Source organism: Crotalus tigris, unplaced genomic scaffold, assembly GCF_016545835.1.
Source record: "Crotalus tigris isolate CLP2741 ecotype Arizona unplaced genomic scaffold, ASM1654583v1 scf7180000018371.15429387391:27106975, whole genome shotgun sequence".
NCBI lineage: Eukaryota > Metazoa > Chordata > Lepidosauria > Squamata > Viperidae > Crotalus > Crotalus tigris.
The window spans coordinates 2,899,587-2,917,178 of NW_024096970.1; the positions used below are offsets into that span (position 1 = coordinate 2,899,587).

The 17,592-nt window shown below is 34.4% G+C and overlaps 1 protein-coding gene across 5 annotated transcripts in view; it reads left to right on the plus strand.

Moving 5' to 3' along the window:
- LOC120311526 (sine oculis binding protein homolog) overlaps window positions 1–17,592 on the plus strand; it is a 159,123-nt gene that overhangs the window by 78,351 nt on the left and 63,180 nt on the right. For 4 of the 5 annotated variants that reach the window (XR_005557643.1, XM_039351121.1, XM_039351122.1 and 1 more), the window contains one exon: window positions 14,364–14,459. The exons of the other annotated variant lie outside the window; for it this stretch is intronic. Coding sequence is in view for 3 of the 4 variants with exons in the window: in XM_039351121.1 (XP_039207055.1) it covers window positions 14,364–14,459 (96 nt within the window). In the remaining variant the exon portion in view is untranslated. The remainder of the gene's footprint in view (window positions 1–14,363; window positions 14,460–17,592) is intronic. 5 annotated transcript variants of the gene reach the window in all.

Below are 17,592 nucleotides of genomic sequence, written 5' to 3' on the forward strand. Positions count from 1 at the left end.
ATAAGGAAGATGGGGAGAAAAAAAAATTGTTGAGAGGTCATTTATTTATTTATTTATTTATGAGACTTATATACCGCTTTAAGTGCAAGCACTCTCTAAGCGGTGTACACCAGTAAGCAATGTATATATATATATATACATTGCCCCCAACAATCTGGGTCCTCATTTTACCTACCCCGGAAGGATGGAAGGCTGAGTCAACCTTGAGCCGGTAAGATTTGAACCGCTGACCTGCTGAACACAGTCAGCTAAAGTGGCCTGCAGTACTGCACTCTAACTGCTGCGCTACCTCGGCTCATATTATTATTATCATATTATCATATTATTATTATCATATCATTATTACAATATTATTCTAAACTGCAGGCTGAGGCTTTCATCTTATCCAGGAATACTGTTTTTTATTCCTTATATTGTTTTTTATATAGCTTAACAGCCTTAAGATTCTACACTACTTAGGACCTAACCCACTGTCAAATTAAAGGGTACAGCCTACATATATTTCCGCCTATTCCAAAGTAATCACCATAAAATTGGTTGTCTCTGCTGACAAGCTCTGTTCTGACTCTGAAATATTGACCCTGCTTGGCAGTATCCTGAGTTATGATGTGCAGGGCAGGTTAAGCAAAGATGTTCCCATCTCCCTTCTTAACATCACCATCCAAACCATCCACCAGTTATAAAATTGCTATGAGTGGAATGTGGCTTTGACAGATATTTGGACTCTAAGGTTAACCGTTTGTCAAAACCTAGTCCTAGGACAACTGATATATATTCTTTCCTTTATTGGGCAACCCTTTGGTTACTTGAGGTGTTATAGTGGACAATCTTCCTGCATCACCTGTTGAGTGGAATGGCTTCTGTTTTGCAAGAGCACAAAATCAAAGTTAAAACAAGGCAGTACTGTAGACGGATGGTGGCGTCTGGCTGTTAAAGTAATTTTTCACTGGGCGTTTTAGTATGCCCTAAAAAGATATTATTGTCCGTGAATGAAATTTTACCAGAAAGTAGATGCCAGTAAAACTAATACATTTAACTTTACAAGGTAATGTGGTTGGAACTGAGATGATCCACTGAGTCATTGTCCTGAGAACAACCATAATTTGAACTGAAGCCAAAGTCTGAATACATATCTTACAATTTTAAGAAAGTAGTTTTTGTCACAGTCGTTGGTGATCCAGCTGCTTAATTATACACATACCAGTTTTTATATCCATTTGATGAACTGTATAAAAATATATTACCGCACATTTTCCATTTGCTGTATAAAAAGTAATGACAATAATATTGCTACTGTATACTAATTAGGCTGTGGAACAGGACATAGTCTGCTCAACTGCTCGTGACAAAATCTTGTTATGTGCTTATTAGAAGGGAAGTTCATAAAATATTTCCCCAGAAACAACTAGAGTTACAAACTTTTGAAAAACCTTAGTTTTTACAGGACTATTTCACAATTTGATAAAAATATTTCTCTAGAAAATAATACACTTCAAGAGAGATTCAAAGTAACATCTAAATCTACATATTGCCTTAATTATCAGGATAGAGTAATTGATACTTGGCATAATCATTAAATATAAAGTAAAATCCAAGACTGAAAACAGCTGAATTAGAATTGCCAAACTCTCCCCCTCTACTCCACAACAGAAGGTTCCCCCCAACCCCCCCCCAAAAAACATCATCTTTTCAGCAGAATGTTCCCTAGACCTTGGTGGTTAAAGATGATGTAGTTGGTCTCATTTTATTTTATTTTTTGTTCAAGGTTGAGATTTAGTCAGATTCTTCTACAGCCAGACTCTCATTGGCAGATGAATATTAGGAAAGGTGTTTTGTTTTGTTTTGTTTTAAAGGCTGTGTGGATGTGGACTGTGACAGGCATAATTTCTGAAAACAGTTTTTTAAATAGTTATGGTTATTCTAAAACTGTTAATATCCTACACTTATTTTGCTCTATGCTTCTTTACATTAGATCAAACATTTACAATATTTGTAATGTGTACTACATTACAAATACTATAGTTCCCGCATCTGTGTTCTTAGGACATATATTTACCAATCTGATTCATCATGAAAAGCACAGTTTCTCATAAACTGGTCTCCCTTTTGTTAAGTTCATTCATGCACTTTATTATTAACCCCCCCTATACTCACTAACATAGATATTACTGTTATTTTCCCAATTGTATCAGGGAAATTACCAGTTGGTGAATGTTCTATTATATAAATGTTTATGCCTTTAGGTTACAAAACTAAGATAAAGGCCATGAATAAACAGGAATGTTTGAGGACATACATAAACTGAAAAAAAATATTAGCATAGTAAATTAAAAACCTGGTCAGTTAAGCCCTCATTAACCTCATTAGCTCATAATTGCTGACACTGCTGCATTCTGGACAAATTGATCTTCCAAGTGGTCTTCAAGGGCAACCCCATATAGAGTATGTTGTAATATTTGTTCTGTGAGGTTATTAGAGTATGAGTGACTGTCACAATTATCTATGTTTCATGCCTGCTATTGCCTATATTTCACTCCTATCATTCATGATTAAAAATACTGTCTAAGTTTCATGCTTATTATCTGTCTACCAAAACTCTCATGTCTGCTTGTTTGTAACCTTCAGTTGGGCAAAATTGGAAAGTATAGGACAACAATTATTAAACCAAGGTAGCTGAAGTGGGCTAATTTGTTGAGATCCATGACTCTGATGGGAATGAAATTTGGGGAAGTTGTGGCCACTTTCTCATTATATTTCTTAAAAACCTGTAGGTTGTGTGGCATAAGGGAAGATGGAAGGGGGACCTTGGGGAAATGCCAGGATGAGGAAAAGGGGTGTAGTTTTTCTTGCAGTCCACAATTCCCTTTGTTCCCCTTCCTCTTGGGAAAGTGGCATCAGCTAAGGAGAAAGAAGAATGATTACGAAACTTCCTGCCAGTTTCACACAAGCACGTCACTGGGGAAAGCCAGCAAGAAATTAGAAATTGGTTCTGTTCCCACCTGTGGTCATTCTATTTCTCTGTTTAGGTAAGGAAATATCTCTGAAAGGACGATCCAAAAAGTCATGGGTTGTCTAGTTTGTCACTAAAAATTATCTAGGTAGGCTGATAAAGAAGACAGCATAGGAATTCTGGTTTTGTGGGAATAGAAGTGAAGAATCTGAGACACAATTTGAATTTTTTATTTACATGCTGATAGCTATGCACTATTTATATGTCAATTACTACTTTTTGTTATCCTATAGGAAACTAATAAATGCTATACAGAAAAAATAGAATAAGAACTTTGTTAGCTGATTCTGGATTTTTGATTTCTGTTAGAGATAAGTGTAATGGTTTATGTCATTAATAAATTTAGAGTTACCACTTTTCAGGATGTTGCGCTTCACATAAGTTTTACATTTTGTATGCCTTTGTAATATAGCTGCATTTTGAAATAAAGCGGAATATATTGATATAAAATATGCATTAAATATTACACTATATTCCCACCAGATGAAAAGAGTAGTGTACATTTTTCTGTAATATTCCACAACCAAAGCTGCCAGAAGAAACAAAAGAAACGAAACAAAAATGGCATTTTATGTGCCAAAAACTATTGTGGTTTCTACAAGGCTAAATTAACCCAAATTATAATGACATTTACAGAGGTGGTTTGATGCCATTTCCCAGTTTAGCAAAATTCTCCCTGATTCTTTCCCCCCCCCCTATGATTAGAAATGTCGATTTAACAGACAGAATAATAAAATCAGTGAGGTCGTTGCTATGAAAAGTAGTCCAACATTTAACACATAGGCAAACTGAATACATAAATAAAAGTTCACTCTCAAAAATCCATTAATGTTTGAAAGAACAGTCATCATCTCTAAATCTTGGGCACATTTCAGAAGTGCAGATTGGGCTTTATTCCCTGCCATGTGCCTTTTCAGTGAATGGGATGCATCACAGTTGCAGCCTCATTTAAAATAGCAACTGCAATTTAAGTTGATAAACTATGTGAGTCTGTGACAATCTGCGACATGAAATATTTTTAATCTGCAATTAGTTTTACTGAAACTAGTGGGCGGCATCATCCACCCAAAAATGTTTTTATAACTTGGGAATTAGTTACATCTGATAGAATACATTGATCCAAAACTAAAGTCCGGAGCTGTTTACAAATTATTTTGCCCTTCCTTTAAAATATATACCAGATGAATAATTTTTGCTATTGCTTCTTTTTTTTTTAAAGCCTACCTTAAATATCTTAGTATCATAGATGATTCCCTCTGGAAAGAAATACATTTGCAAGGGATTTTATGTACAGCCTATACTAGGGGTAGACAACCTTGGCTCTTTTATGACTCGTGGACTTCAACTCCCAGAATTCCTGAGCCAGCATGGCTCAGCTTGGAAACTCTCCCTTTCCTCTCAGCATGGCTGGCTCAGGAATTCTGGGAGTTGAAGTCCATGAGTCATAAAAGAGCCAAGGTTGCCTATCCCTGACCTATACCTTTAATAGTAATGTTATGATAAACCTCATTACTTTCTTAGCACTTAACCAAAGAGCAGGGGTATCAAACTACCAGCCTGCGGGCTGGATGCGTGATGCCAAAACCGCGCCCATCCATTGCTGGCAATGGGGAAAAAAGTCACGATATGTCGTGACACGTCACGTGATGTCGTGAGTTTGACACCCATGCCATAGAAAGAGGGAGAACAAAAGTGCTGGAAGTAATAAAGGAGAATACAGTATTTGTAGCTTGGGAGTGAGGATCTTTGGTGCTCTCTGAGCTTGGTTGTTTTCTTGCAGACGATGATGACGCACTGATGATGTTGCCTAGTTTGGGTAATGAAACATCTGCAAGAAAACAACCAAGCTCACCAAGGATCCCTCAGTGCTGGAAGTCAGCAAAAAGAACAGACAGCTACATGTTTAAAATCAGATGAAGATTTTTAAAAAATGTGGCTGTCTATTGCAATGAGAAGCAGCACTTAGTAGTTTCATTGTTACGATGAAATTTTACCTGATTGCTGAATACTGCAACAAATGACAATATTACAGGTGATCATTCATATCATCTGTAATTTTAACTCCCATCAGACTTTCAACTATTTTTACTCACCAAAGAATCATAATTAATCAACAAAAAACCTGGATAGGATACAGTCTATGCAGAAGGTACAGTTATTTTTATATAGAACACATTCTGTGTCTCATAACTTACATTGGGCTATGACCAGGAAACCTTTTTGTCAAGAGAGTGTCTGTTTATATCCATGTGTGTAATATGAGAGGAGAAAGAAATTACTTGTCAAAAAGTAAGGAAGATCACTGCCGAATTCCCAGGTTTGCAATGAGTGAATATAGAAAACATTTCCTAGATTCATATTTTGTTTGGGGGACAGGGCAACAATGCCTAATTTTTAAATGGCAAATGCAATCTGTCCTAAACAGGTGATACAGGTAGTCATCAACTTACAACAGTTCATTTAGTGACCGTTCAAAGTTATGACGGTACTGAAAAAAGTGACTTATGACCATTTTTCACACTTATGACCATTACAGCATCCCCCATGATCATGTGATTTACATTCAGATGCTTGACAACCAGTTCATATTTATGACGGTTGCCGCATCCTTGGAATCATGTGATCCCCTTTTGTGACCTTCTAACAAGCAAAGTCAATGGGGAAGCCAGATTCACTTAACAATTGCAGTGATTCGCTTAATAAATGTGATAAGAAAAGTCGTAAAATGGTACAAAACTCACTTAACAAATTTTTCACTTAGCAACATAAATTCTGGCCTCAGTTGTGATCATAAGTCGAGGACTACCTGTATCTCAACATATAAAGTAAACAGTGGAAGGAAATAGTGGCTGAATTCACATTTCACAGTAAGCCATTGTTTCTCTTAATGATCATTTATTGATGCATACATAATGCTGAGCCCAACCCTGACTAGTAGTCATTGGGATTCGCCTCATATATTATGCTAAGTGGGAAGCAAAACCAGAGTGTTATGGCTAGTATACAGTATGTGAATTTATCAGTTGTCTGTTTTCACCAATGCTGCTCCGTTCAGACAGAGGATAAGATAGTTGTTATTGTCATGAAGGCTGAAACACCATTAGGGCAGCTTTCATACAATTCACAGAAATACAGTACTGTTCCCATCTCTGAAAGTAACAGAAAGCTGACAATCTATTGAGTGGACAATAAAGTGTGACATCTTTTATACATTAGCACCTCAAGGAATGGCACTTGCAGTTTTCGTTGCTACATGGGAGCTGCAATCTAGAACTATAAAGAGAGGAATGGATTTTTAACTGGTCTTTTGCCTTATTTTTTTCCAATCGCAAGCTTACTTAGTTCTTGAAAATATTAATGGTACTTTAAAATAAAAGCAAAAGATTGTGTAATTCCCTTAATTGTGATACATACAATGATCTTCATTGTGAGGAAAAATTAGTTGCCAAACCTAGAAAAGATAGAAGCCTCCATGAAAGCTTACTCAAGTCTTAATAAATTAATTTTGAACAAGCTAATATGGCCAAGTTCATGGAAAGAGATAAGCCCAAGAGAAGGTAAATTCAGTTTGATCAGTGATAGTGATAAATTTAATTGCTGAATTCCAGTTAACTGTACTACAATCCCTCTTACCCTGTTAAGCACCCGATGTTAATACTGATATACTTTTCTTGTTCCATTGACTGTCAGGATATTTGGACATTTTCTCTCTTCTCACTATGCAAGATTTTCATTTGTATCATTCAGTCCTATTACTGTTTGGTGATGGACCTGTTAAAAGCAATGGTGATATCACTTGACAGTGAACAAGAGAGAATGATTTCCTCAACCCTCAAAAGTGCATGTGACTTTTAAAATAAATAATAAAATAAGGAATAAAAACAAGGGAAATTATTGACAAAATCGCTGATTGTATTACTATTTTCTGTCCAAGATATCAACTAAACCTGTTAGAACCTGTGTAATAGATTTTTTATTTTTATTATTTCTTTATTTAATCAAGACATATGGCTGTCCAGCTCAATAAATGAGTCTGGGTGTCTAAAAATATTAAAATGTAAAAAACCTCACATGTACTAAAATAAACACAGCAATTAAGAAAAACTACCAATTATTAGCATAGCGACGGGATGGACTCCTTCATACATTCTTTCAAATACATTTTGCATTATATTCTGCTAGATTATTATTTCCTATATTTTTTATTTTATTTCATACATTTCAGCACTCTATAATAATATGCAAAAATTGACATTCAGGAAGAAGAATGGTAATATAAAAATTGGCACTGTTTTAAGATTTAGACATTTTTAGTATAAATTTGATTCAGTAATTGATCAGAAAAAAAGTAAACAAGCCTCTAAAATATAGAACACGGTAACAATACTGTGTTTGTTTTTCATCAGAGAAATGATTTGATTTATTTTATCTCTTTATTTTTAGTATTTTATAGTAAGCTGTGCTCTTGACAAGCCTTGGATGTCTGCCAATGTTTGACTCTGGTGATTTCTTAGTCTTATCAGAGATTATGTGTAAAAATCTTAAAGAAAAATTATATCATTCCAACATAATAGAACTCACACATACAGACAGGCATCTTTCTGTTTCTCTCCCTCCCCCCCTCCTCTTCCCTCCCTCCTTCCCCTCAAATAATATGGAGGATAAAAAGCCTAGAAGACAGTAATCCCAAAAATAATTTATTTTATCCATTACCATAATGTTGGTGTTTGAAAGCATTACTGATAGAAATGAAAGACAAGGGTACTATATATTAGTTTTCAATTATGTTAATTCTTATAGCTCATTTTTATAATGAGATCTGAAGGTTAATCCATAAAATCAGGCTAAGGACCCTGTCATCCCTGGAGGCTTGCCAGAAAAGTGCAATAACTTTATGAGGCAGAAGGATTATTGGTAGATAATTAGGCACATCACAATTTATACTGAGTTTCTCAGTTGTCTGTTTCACAAACATATCTGCACATACACATGCACAAACACAGAACAATCATACATATTCAGCACACCAAGATTCTATACATATAGCAACTGGATAATTAACAATTAGGTAATTTTAAGAAGACACTAAAGGATTCTAGCCATATTTCCATATATGTTTTATTTGCCTGTTTAATACTTTATTATTTCCTATAGTTAGCTACCTTTAGTATCATTATAGATTATTTCTAGGTTTGTTAGGTGCCAGCCAGCTGATTCTGGGTGGCTTATAATGCAAGGCAATATAAACATATCAATTTACATAAAACAATAAAAAGTTGGTCAATCTGATCAACATATAAAACAAATATTATGTACCCAGCAATTCCATCAATCATCCTAACCCAGGCACTGGGACTAAAGCCAGGTCTTTAAAGCCTCCAAAATGCTATCAAAATGGAAACCACCCAAATTTCAGGGAAAGTCTGGCAACATGACGGGTAGGCAACATGACATGTTTCCTAGCTTCCCAAAATGACACTGTTTAATTGAAGGGGTAGTGAATGCCCCCACTCTGTCCAAATCAGTGAGGCAGACACTGGAGATAGGCAATCCATCAAATAGCCAGGATCATAGATTATGACAACACCAATAACGACATTGTAGACCAGTTGCAATAAAAATCAAGACTTATGTTTAAGAGAATCTATTAAATTAGATCTATTAAAAGTTAAAACTGAAGTTTTTAAAAAATGATATAATCTATATCAGTGTTTCTCGTGCTGCCTGGAGAATTCTGGGAGCTGAAGTCTACCCATCTTAAAGTCACCAAGGTTGAAAAACACTGGTCTATATATTTATGCACAAAACTGAGATTATTTTGCTTAGTTATGAAGTATATGTCTAGTTTGTTCCTCAATGTCATAGAAGATGTATTCAAAACAAACAACCAATATCATCTGCATATCTCAAAAAGTGAGATAAGAGAAATTTTGATGAACACAAGAGTTATCAAAATGACGTGAGACACAGATTACATGCATTTGAATTCTATATAGAAAGTAACACATATATCTCTGTAGAGATCTCTCAGTCTTAGAACAATTCTTCCAGTACTGAATTGTGACCAGAATAGTCTCTTCCAACCCAGAATAGATACACAAAAATAGCACCACAGCTATAAAGTCATACTTTCAAAAAGCCATATAATCTGGACATCCGATAATATGTAATTACACATTCTGGCATTCTTTTTTTTATACTAATAACCAGAGGCCACTGTTTCAGAAAGAGAAAAAAAAAATCAATCTACAACTTACTTCTGTTCTAATGTGAAACTTATGCATATGATCGCACATTATCCTTAGTGGCCTAATGATCTATCTCAAATAATTATTGAATCTTTATCTGTATATTTCTCTTAAACTCGGAAACCTTATGCAGGTTAGAAGGTGGAAATTTCATTATGTTTTTTTTTTTTAAGCTTTATGTGGGTGGCAAATGAGAAACATTTCTCTTATGCTTTTTTGGGTAAATCTTTATTTCCAAATTTATATCTAATCATTAATCCATAAGGAGGCATGTCCTCTTATTTTATAACTCACAGTAGGTATTTTCACACAACACATTGAACCTCTATAGGTTGTTAAAGTGCCATTCCTTGCTCCATCTTGTACAGCTACTTAATATAATCAGCAAATCCTGTCTTTTAAAACCATATAGTTAACATTAACCAGAAGTAGAAATCACATTAGTTGTTACCCTGCATTCTTAATTATATATGAACTGTTGATTTTGATTAAGACATAAATAGGATAAGTTAGAGATGTAAAAATGTAATCACATGGAGTATTTTCATGTACTTCCTTATTTCCATTGACCTCAGTTTTCTTACATTGAGAATCAAAATAAGATAGAGATTAATCTAACAGCTAGTTCTGAGGGTCTCCTTTTTCAATTTCATTTTATTTTCCCAGCAGTTTCTTTTAATGGTGAATCCTTTATAATAGCAAAGATAAATGTAAGCAGCACCTTTTCTGCCATTGTTTATATTAATACAAATATTGAAAAGGAAATTAAATTTGTAGACTATCATGGTTCAAGGTTAGCTTTCCCCTTCAGGTCTTTTTGGAAAGCTTCTTTACACTGGTTATTTTAGTCTAACACAACAGCGGTGGCAGGATTACAAGTGTGGTTGGAATCTGCCAGTATAAATTTCCACAACACTGTGAAGTGCCTACTTTAATCTGGGAAAGTGTGGGAATTAAAATACACACTTACAATTATCTACTCTTTTGTCCAATGCAAAAATGTAATCATCAAATCTGCATCAAGGTTTTAAGTCCATCAGTGGCAGTTGACCTAATACAAGGATTAATGCCAGGCTCAATATGGTTGAAATGTCCAAAAGACATTTATTCCATTTCATACCAGAATAACAGAATTGTAATGGACGTTGGAGGTTTTTTTTTAGTCCAACCCCCTGCTCAAGCAGGAAACTCTATACCATTTCATACTATTCCATCCCAGTCCAGGATGAAGATCCTTCCTCCTGACCAAATACTGACTAAAACCTAGATTAAAATGGGCCACAAGTAAAGATCTGCTCCGTAATTATGTTTACAAATATTACAGTTCAGATATTTAATTATGGTAGTTAAAACTTGTCTGCATTGTATCTTTTGTTGAATCTGTGTTTGTATTTTCAAATATGTTTTGGTCTGAAAATAAGAATCAAATTACAGATGCTAAACTATTTGTGCTTGGCCCTTCTGTTGTTGTTTTTAATAAGCATAAATATCTGGTTTAATAGTTTTAAAACTACTCCCTGCCAGACAAACAAAACTTTCCTCTGTAGTACGGCTAAAAAGAAGCCTGTGTTGCCTCAATGTATGCATCTTTCTTTAAAGAAGCAACTACATATTTTAGAAAATTTAGTGTAGATGCTTTTGAACTCTTTCCCTATGCATTCATAAACTACAATTCCGCTGTGTCCGCCTGTGAACCAAGGCAGTTGAACTTGTGCAAACATCTAGAGATAACTGAGAAAGTCCGCCAAAGCAACTGTGCCAAAGGTTTCAGAGGATAAAGCTGCATTAAAACACCAGAGCATTATGCTGTGCTCACATGAGCCTGCTTTATCTAAAGTATAAAGTACCTCTTCCAAATGTTTTGAACAGTTAATTTTTGTTTTTTTTTTTGTGGGGGGGGGATGGAATGTGGATAGGAGAATAGAGGGAGTGATTCTCAAATAATGCATTTTAGCTGCTTTTCAAAATTTATCAAGTAGCTTAACAGTAAAAAAAAAAAGTACTGTCCAGCATAAATATCAGAAGCCCCCAAAGATTGGTTTAAAAAAATCAAGATGAACCAGTTAAAATAAACCAAATCCAAAGCTTTCCAGGATAATCCTTCTATCTCCTGAAAATTAAGTCCTCCAAAGTTCAGTGGTGTTTACTTCAGATAAGAGGATTTTAAATGCAGCCTTAAAGCATAATATGAAATAAAAAATAGATAAGGAATACTGAAAACAAGATAATTTCATTGTTGGTTATCTTACAGATCTTAATAGCAGTTCCTCCTGTGATCATTTTAACAAATGCCCAGATACAAAAGAGTATAGATGATTCTTCATATAACCCGGACTCAAATAATTTAAATGTTTTAATTACCAAAAATTAAAATTTTGAATTGAGCTTTAATGTATGCCACATTACAGAATTGGTGTAATACAGTCTATCCATCTATTACCAGCAAGAACTTTTTTATGTCAGATGTCACGTTTCATACAGTTTGTGTTTGAAGGCATGTTCATGGAGATTACATAATAATTCACCCTGGCTCTAAGTAAATTAGATCAATGCTTTTCTTCTTGAAATTTGGCTTCCCAGAATTCCATTTTCAAGCTACTTTTCCAATCAGTGCACAACAATAATTTTGAATAGGTACGTGATTGCATGGAAAAGTATTAAACTATTATGACAAGATTAAAATGGAGATTTGAGTATTATTTAAGGAGAAGATATTAAAGAATTGGGGAAAGAAATAAGCATAAGTTTGTCTAGTAACTTAATTTACAGAGAATCCAGTGTTGAAGGTGCTCCTGGTTTTGTTATCAGTAGTGCCCTTAAGAAAGTAGTAAAACCTGATGTAAATATTTATTTAGTGTTTGTTTCTAGAATTTGCTCATGTACGTGACCTATAATCATTAAGTTATCCTACGAGCTATGGATTCCTTTTCTTAATTTTTATTTTGCAGTCCACTTACACCAGTGTGCCTATTAATTAAAAATACCCTTGCTATTTGCTCTATCAAGAGACTTAGACCAAGCCCAACCTGGAGATTCCAGCTGTTTCTCAGTGTTCCAGCTGCTTTCTCTTTAAAATATTGGAAGGAAGTATTATGGAACTGCCTGTCATAAGTAAGTTGGCCCAAAGAGGTTATATGAAAGAAACAGTAAATCACATTTATAAATTGAAATAGCTGTATTTGTCTGCTGGCATTGCTCTAGGCCATGAAAGTGTATGCAGCAATAAACATTGTTAGCTTTTAAGGTGCCAGGGGACCCTGCTGTTTTTATTTTTAACATTCTTCTTGTCTAAATCTTGTTTAGCTACTTCTTAGTGCCTACTGCTACCAGGATTTAGAAGATAGGAGTGTTTGTGAAGAATTTTAGAGTTATTAATTTGAAGGATTTAATAGAATTCCATTATTATTACAGGGAATTTTATTTTGATTTTCCTAACATTTAGGTTGGAGTTAAATAATATATAATAAATAGTTACATTCAGTAAACCTTTACTTTTTAGTACCAGCCTGGAACTTCAGAAGATTCGGAAAACCAAAATATGTTTAAGCGACTTGAATAGTTTGCTAAGCTTTGGTACCCTTCATACTCCAATCCAAGATAACCCCTTTGCCTCTTAGCTTGGGAATGACAGCTTTTTTCAAAGCAAAAAAAAAAAAAAAAAAAAAAAAAAAAAAAAAAAAAAAAAAAAAAAAAAAAAAAAGAAAGAAAGAAAAAAGGAAGACATAAAATGTACAAGGGACAGATATCTTTTATAATGCCAATGCCAGTAGAAAATAAATACTCTGAAATATGACATATGAAAATAGTTCACACAATATTAAGAAAAGGGAATAGCTTAAGAATTGTCAGAGATAACTAGATACGCATTAAACATTTTCACAGATGCTCTTGATTAATACACCATGTAGATTTTCTGTCTCTCTCTGTGTCTCTCTCTGTCTCTGTCTCTGTCTCTCTCTCTCTCTCTCTCTCTCTCTCTTTCTTTCTTTCTTTCTCAGAACTACCTGCTGCTTGCTCTATGGCTTTTCTATCTATCTCTCTTCCCCACCCCCACCCCTTCCTTTTCCAAGTTCACTGGGTCTTATTTAAATAAGCTGGCCTGAAGCCAGAAGCTCATCATTTTAATGCAGTGTAAAATGTGAATATGCATAATTATATGCAAGCCATATGTGAGGGAGACAGCTCAGCTGTGAATTTCAAGAGACCGGGAGAAAGGGAGAGTGAACAGTCAGGGATTAGATGAGATGAGAGTGGAACAGAGTGCAAGTGTCATCCAAATGAACGGTATAATGAGCATGCTGCTGACACTCCTCCTTTCTCCTACTTCTCTCTTTGCTTTCACTCTAAACCAGAATATGCTGCAGATTAGAAGAAATTGCTGCAAGCAAGCAGTAGAGTTGCTAATGGAATTGCATTAATTTATCCATTTAAACTTCAGCTTCGTTAATTAACTGTTTAGATCAAAACAACCCATAACTTTCAGTTTATATTCTTAAATATTTTAACATATTTAACTGCCCTCACTTAATGACAACTTGGCTCCAATTTTTTACATAAAAAAGAGGAAATCCATGCAATACAATGGCTATTAGAAAAAAAGCACGACAGATAATAAGACCTTGTTTCTTAAAATGTTTAATCTGGAAACATGTTATTGGTTGAACATTTCCAAAGGGTGAAATACCTATAGCATTTACGTAATATAATCCTTGAAGCACCAAAAAAGGGGGAATAAACAGAAAATTTTAAGATTTCTAATCCTACATATATTGGGAAGTAAGTCCCATTCATCTCAGTGTGACTTACATCTGAATAGACATGAGTAATACTGTGCTAGTAAACATTCAGAACAGAGAGCTGAAATACTTCATTCTTTGGCTTGTTTCTTTGCTAATCTTTAACTCTTACACCAAAATCTATCTGCATGTTTTTAATGGTGTAATGAGCACTCAAAAGTTCTAATACTGCATATATAAGAATTTTTTTTACTACTGTTGTATTTGAAATTCCCGTTTGTTTAATGATCTGAGCTGTTATGCATTTAGCTTATTCTTTTTCTTCCATTATTTCTAAGTCCCTAAATAGGCCATTATATTTCCCTTCAGGCTAGAGATGAAGATGGACATGCTGAAAATTTTCCCCAGCAACACTATGCTAAGGAAACTCCAAGACTTGCCTTCAAGAATAACTGCGAACTACTTGTAAGAATAATATACTTACAACAAGTCTAGTTTGTTACTTTAGCACAGTGAAAACAGTTTTTGAAAAAGCTTTTGTTCATGATTATATACATTATGAAGTATTATAGCTTTAAAAAAAATACCATGTACCAGTTGGAAATGCTAAGTCTGCTATAGTTGAACAGGTCTGAATTCTCAATTTGCTTGCAAATCTTTTCTTATAGAATAAAATGTCCTTGAAATTGAATTGTAGTGCCATCTGAAGAATGTTTACTCAGAAGAAAGTTCCACTGAGTTCAATGGAGCTTACTTCCTAGTAAGTCTGCTTGGTATTGTAACATATTCTTGTATCCCTTGAAAATCATTCAATGAATTGATAGTAAAACACCTTTAAAACGGAGAGGAAGGGAGAGAAATGATACCTAAATGACAGTCATTTTCTGTTCTCTATCTCTCCCTTTTTAACTTTTAACACTGCCATTGTGTTTAGGTAACGTTAAAATTACATTCAGCCACACTGACACATGGTCCTCCCTTTATACTTCAATTATTTCCCCAATATATTGAAAAAATACACTAAATCACTCTTGTTTTCTTTGGTGGAGACTGAGCAAATTCAGCAAAGTGCTCAGGAGGAGCATAGAATGTTTACATGGCATAAGAGAGATTATAGTAGCTTAGCTGTGAAGAAAGATCCATTCAAAGGCAGGGTTAATTTGCTGTTCATTTTTGCGTTTGCTGCATGCAAAATAAACAGTAAATATAAATGAATGTTATATCTCTGTACAACAAAATGATTAGTTTTTAATAGTTTTGATTAAAATGTAACGATCAGTGCTGCAGGCTTTAATATTTCTCGTTTAGTTAAAGCAAATAGAAAATGAAAGATCATTTATTTAAAGGAAGATCCTGATGACTGTACAATTACTATTCTGTTGATGTTTTTGTTTCTCCTCCATTGCATTTAACTATTTAAAGGATCCCTATATCAACAGTGAAGTTTGAACGGTTTGACAAAACAACTATTTTGCTAGGAGTATAATTTTGTTTTATAATGGGAAAAAAAGGAAGAGAGCAGAAATATAGCATTTTATTGAGACTGGTAGATGTACGATAAGGATTCCAGATTTGTTCTTTCCTGTGATTCATAGGATTTGGTTATAATGTTAATGTTTTTAAAAATTGTAGGATAGACAGTTATAATCACGTTGAGCTATGCTTGACATAACAAAAGAATAAAATATAGTATTGAACTCAGCATTATATCTAGCTGAGTGTTAACTGATCTATCTTATCAAAGTAACATCACAATATTATATGATTTATAATCTTATTGTTGGAGCAGGCAAGAATGAGAAGGGGTGTCTTACCCAAGATTATCTTTTCATATCTGAGTTTTATATCAGGAATATCCAAGTGATGTTTTGTGCTTTCAAACTGCAGCATTCTTACTAAATGTAACATTCAGTTGACAAAGTGGGACTTAATTCTGAGTAAACATATATGGTATTGCACTGTTAACATCGTCAGGATTATATCGATTACTGTATTTCTCTCCATTGGAAATACTTAATTCTGGTCCTATTGTTGTTACAGAATCTTCAAAGTATCCTTTCCTGATCATGCTGTTCTTTTTATTTGCCTTCTCAAATTACTAGTTTTTCCTGTATTTTCAACAAATTTTGTACACAGAAAGCTTTTAAATTGCTTCTGTTAGAAATTAATCTTAAAAATTATTCATACACAGAAACATATTACTTAATAATTAAAATATAATTATTGACTTGCTTTCACTAAAACACTTTACCACAGCATCTGGTCATTTGAAATATATTTTTTTTAAATTAGTGCTTTAAATACAGTGAAACATTTGAAGTTAGTATTCTTAGTATTTTCCTCTCAGAAAATTACAGGAATGACCCATGCTTGGGAAATGTTTTCCTAAACACAGGAGAATTGTTTCAAATGAGGAAGTCAGAAATGATAAAAACATTTTATATAAATATATGCTGTTAATCTTTTTCTATCACTGGGTATAGATGATATATTTTAGTTGCTTTTCCAGTTCTATCTATACCAAATTAGTCTGTATAGTTTTGTAATTAAAGTATTCTTAAAATATGGATTTGGGTCTCTGTCCTCCTCCTATTTACTGTAAATCAGTAGAAGACTCTTGTCAATTTCAGTGTGAGCCCTACTGTCTACAAAATGATTACAAAAAATATAAAGTAGGTGATTCTGAGAACTTACTTTAAGAACACTTAAAGCCTTGTATTTTCCCGAAACACTGAAATATTTCATATTCTCACTGAAAGGAGACATGCACTAGAAAAGACTTCATGCATAACAGAATGCAAGAAAGAATCCAGTATGCAAGCACTGCATAAAAGCATCAGATAAATAATTTATTTGATTCTTGAAGCACGGCATGAAAAATATGAATCTAAAAATAGCTGTCACCCAAAGAAATAATTTTATTCATTCATTCATTCATTCATTCATTCATTCATTCATTCATTCACTCATACATTCACTCATTCAATTTCTATAGCCACCTAACTCAACCAAGTGACTGTGGGTGGCTTACAATTCTAAAATTATAAAACAATTACAACAATTTTAAAAAGCATTAAAACAATAAGAGCATCCACAAAAACCAACAGCAGCTATGATGATTAATCAACAAATAGTAAAGTAATGGGGCCCTTAACACATTCAGAATCCCAGATTGGGTGGGTCGAAACTTTTGAGAAAAGTTAGTACCTCAGGTGTCTCTTGTCCTGAGCCGTGTAGGGCTTTAAAGGTGATAACCAGCAACTTGAATTGCACCCAGAAATCGGCAGCCAGTGAAGCTCACAGAGTAGTGATGTTACGTGTGCTGTGTAACTGGCACCATTTATTACCTGGGCAGCTACATTTTTCATCAGTTGAAGTTTCTGAATGCTATTCAAGGGGGACCCCATGTAGAGTGCATTGCAGTAATTTAAGTAGGAAATTACAAGGGCCTGGGTGATGGTGAGCAGGTCTCCCAGTCCGTGAGTGAGCGCAACTGGCGCATTACCCAAAGGTGTGGAAGGATTCCCCTAGCCACAGCTGCCACCTACTCTTCAAGCAGGAGTCATGAGTCTAGGAAGACCCCCCCAAACTGCACACC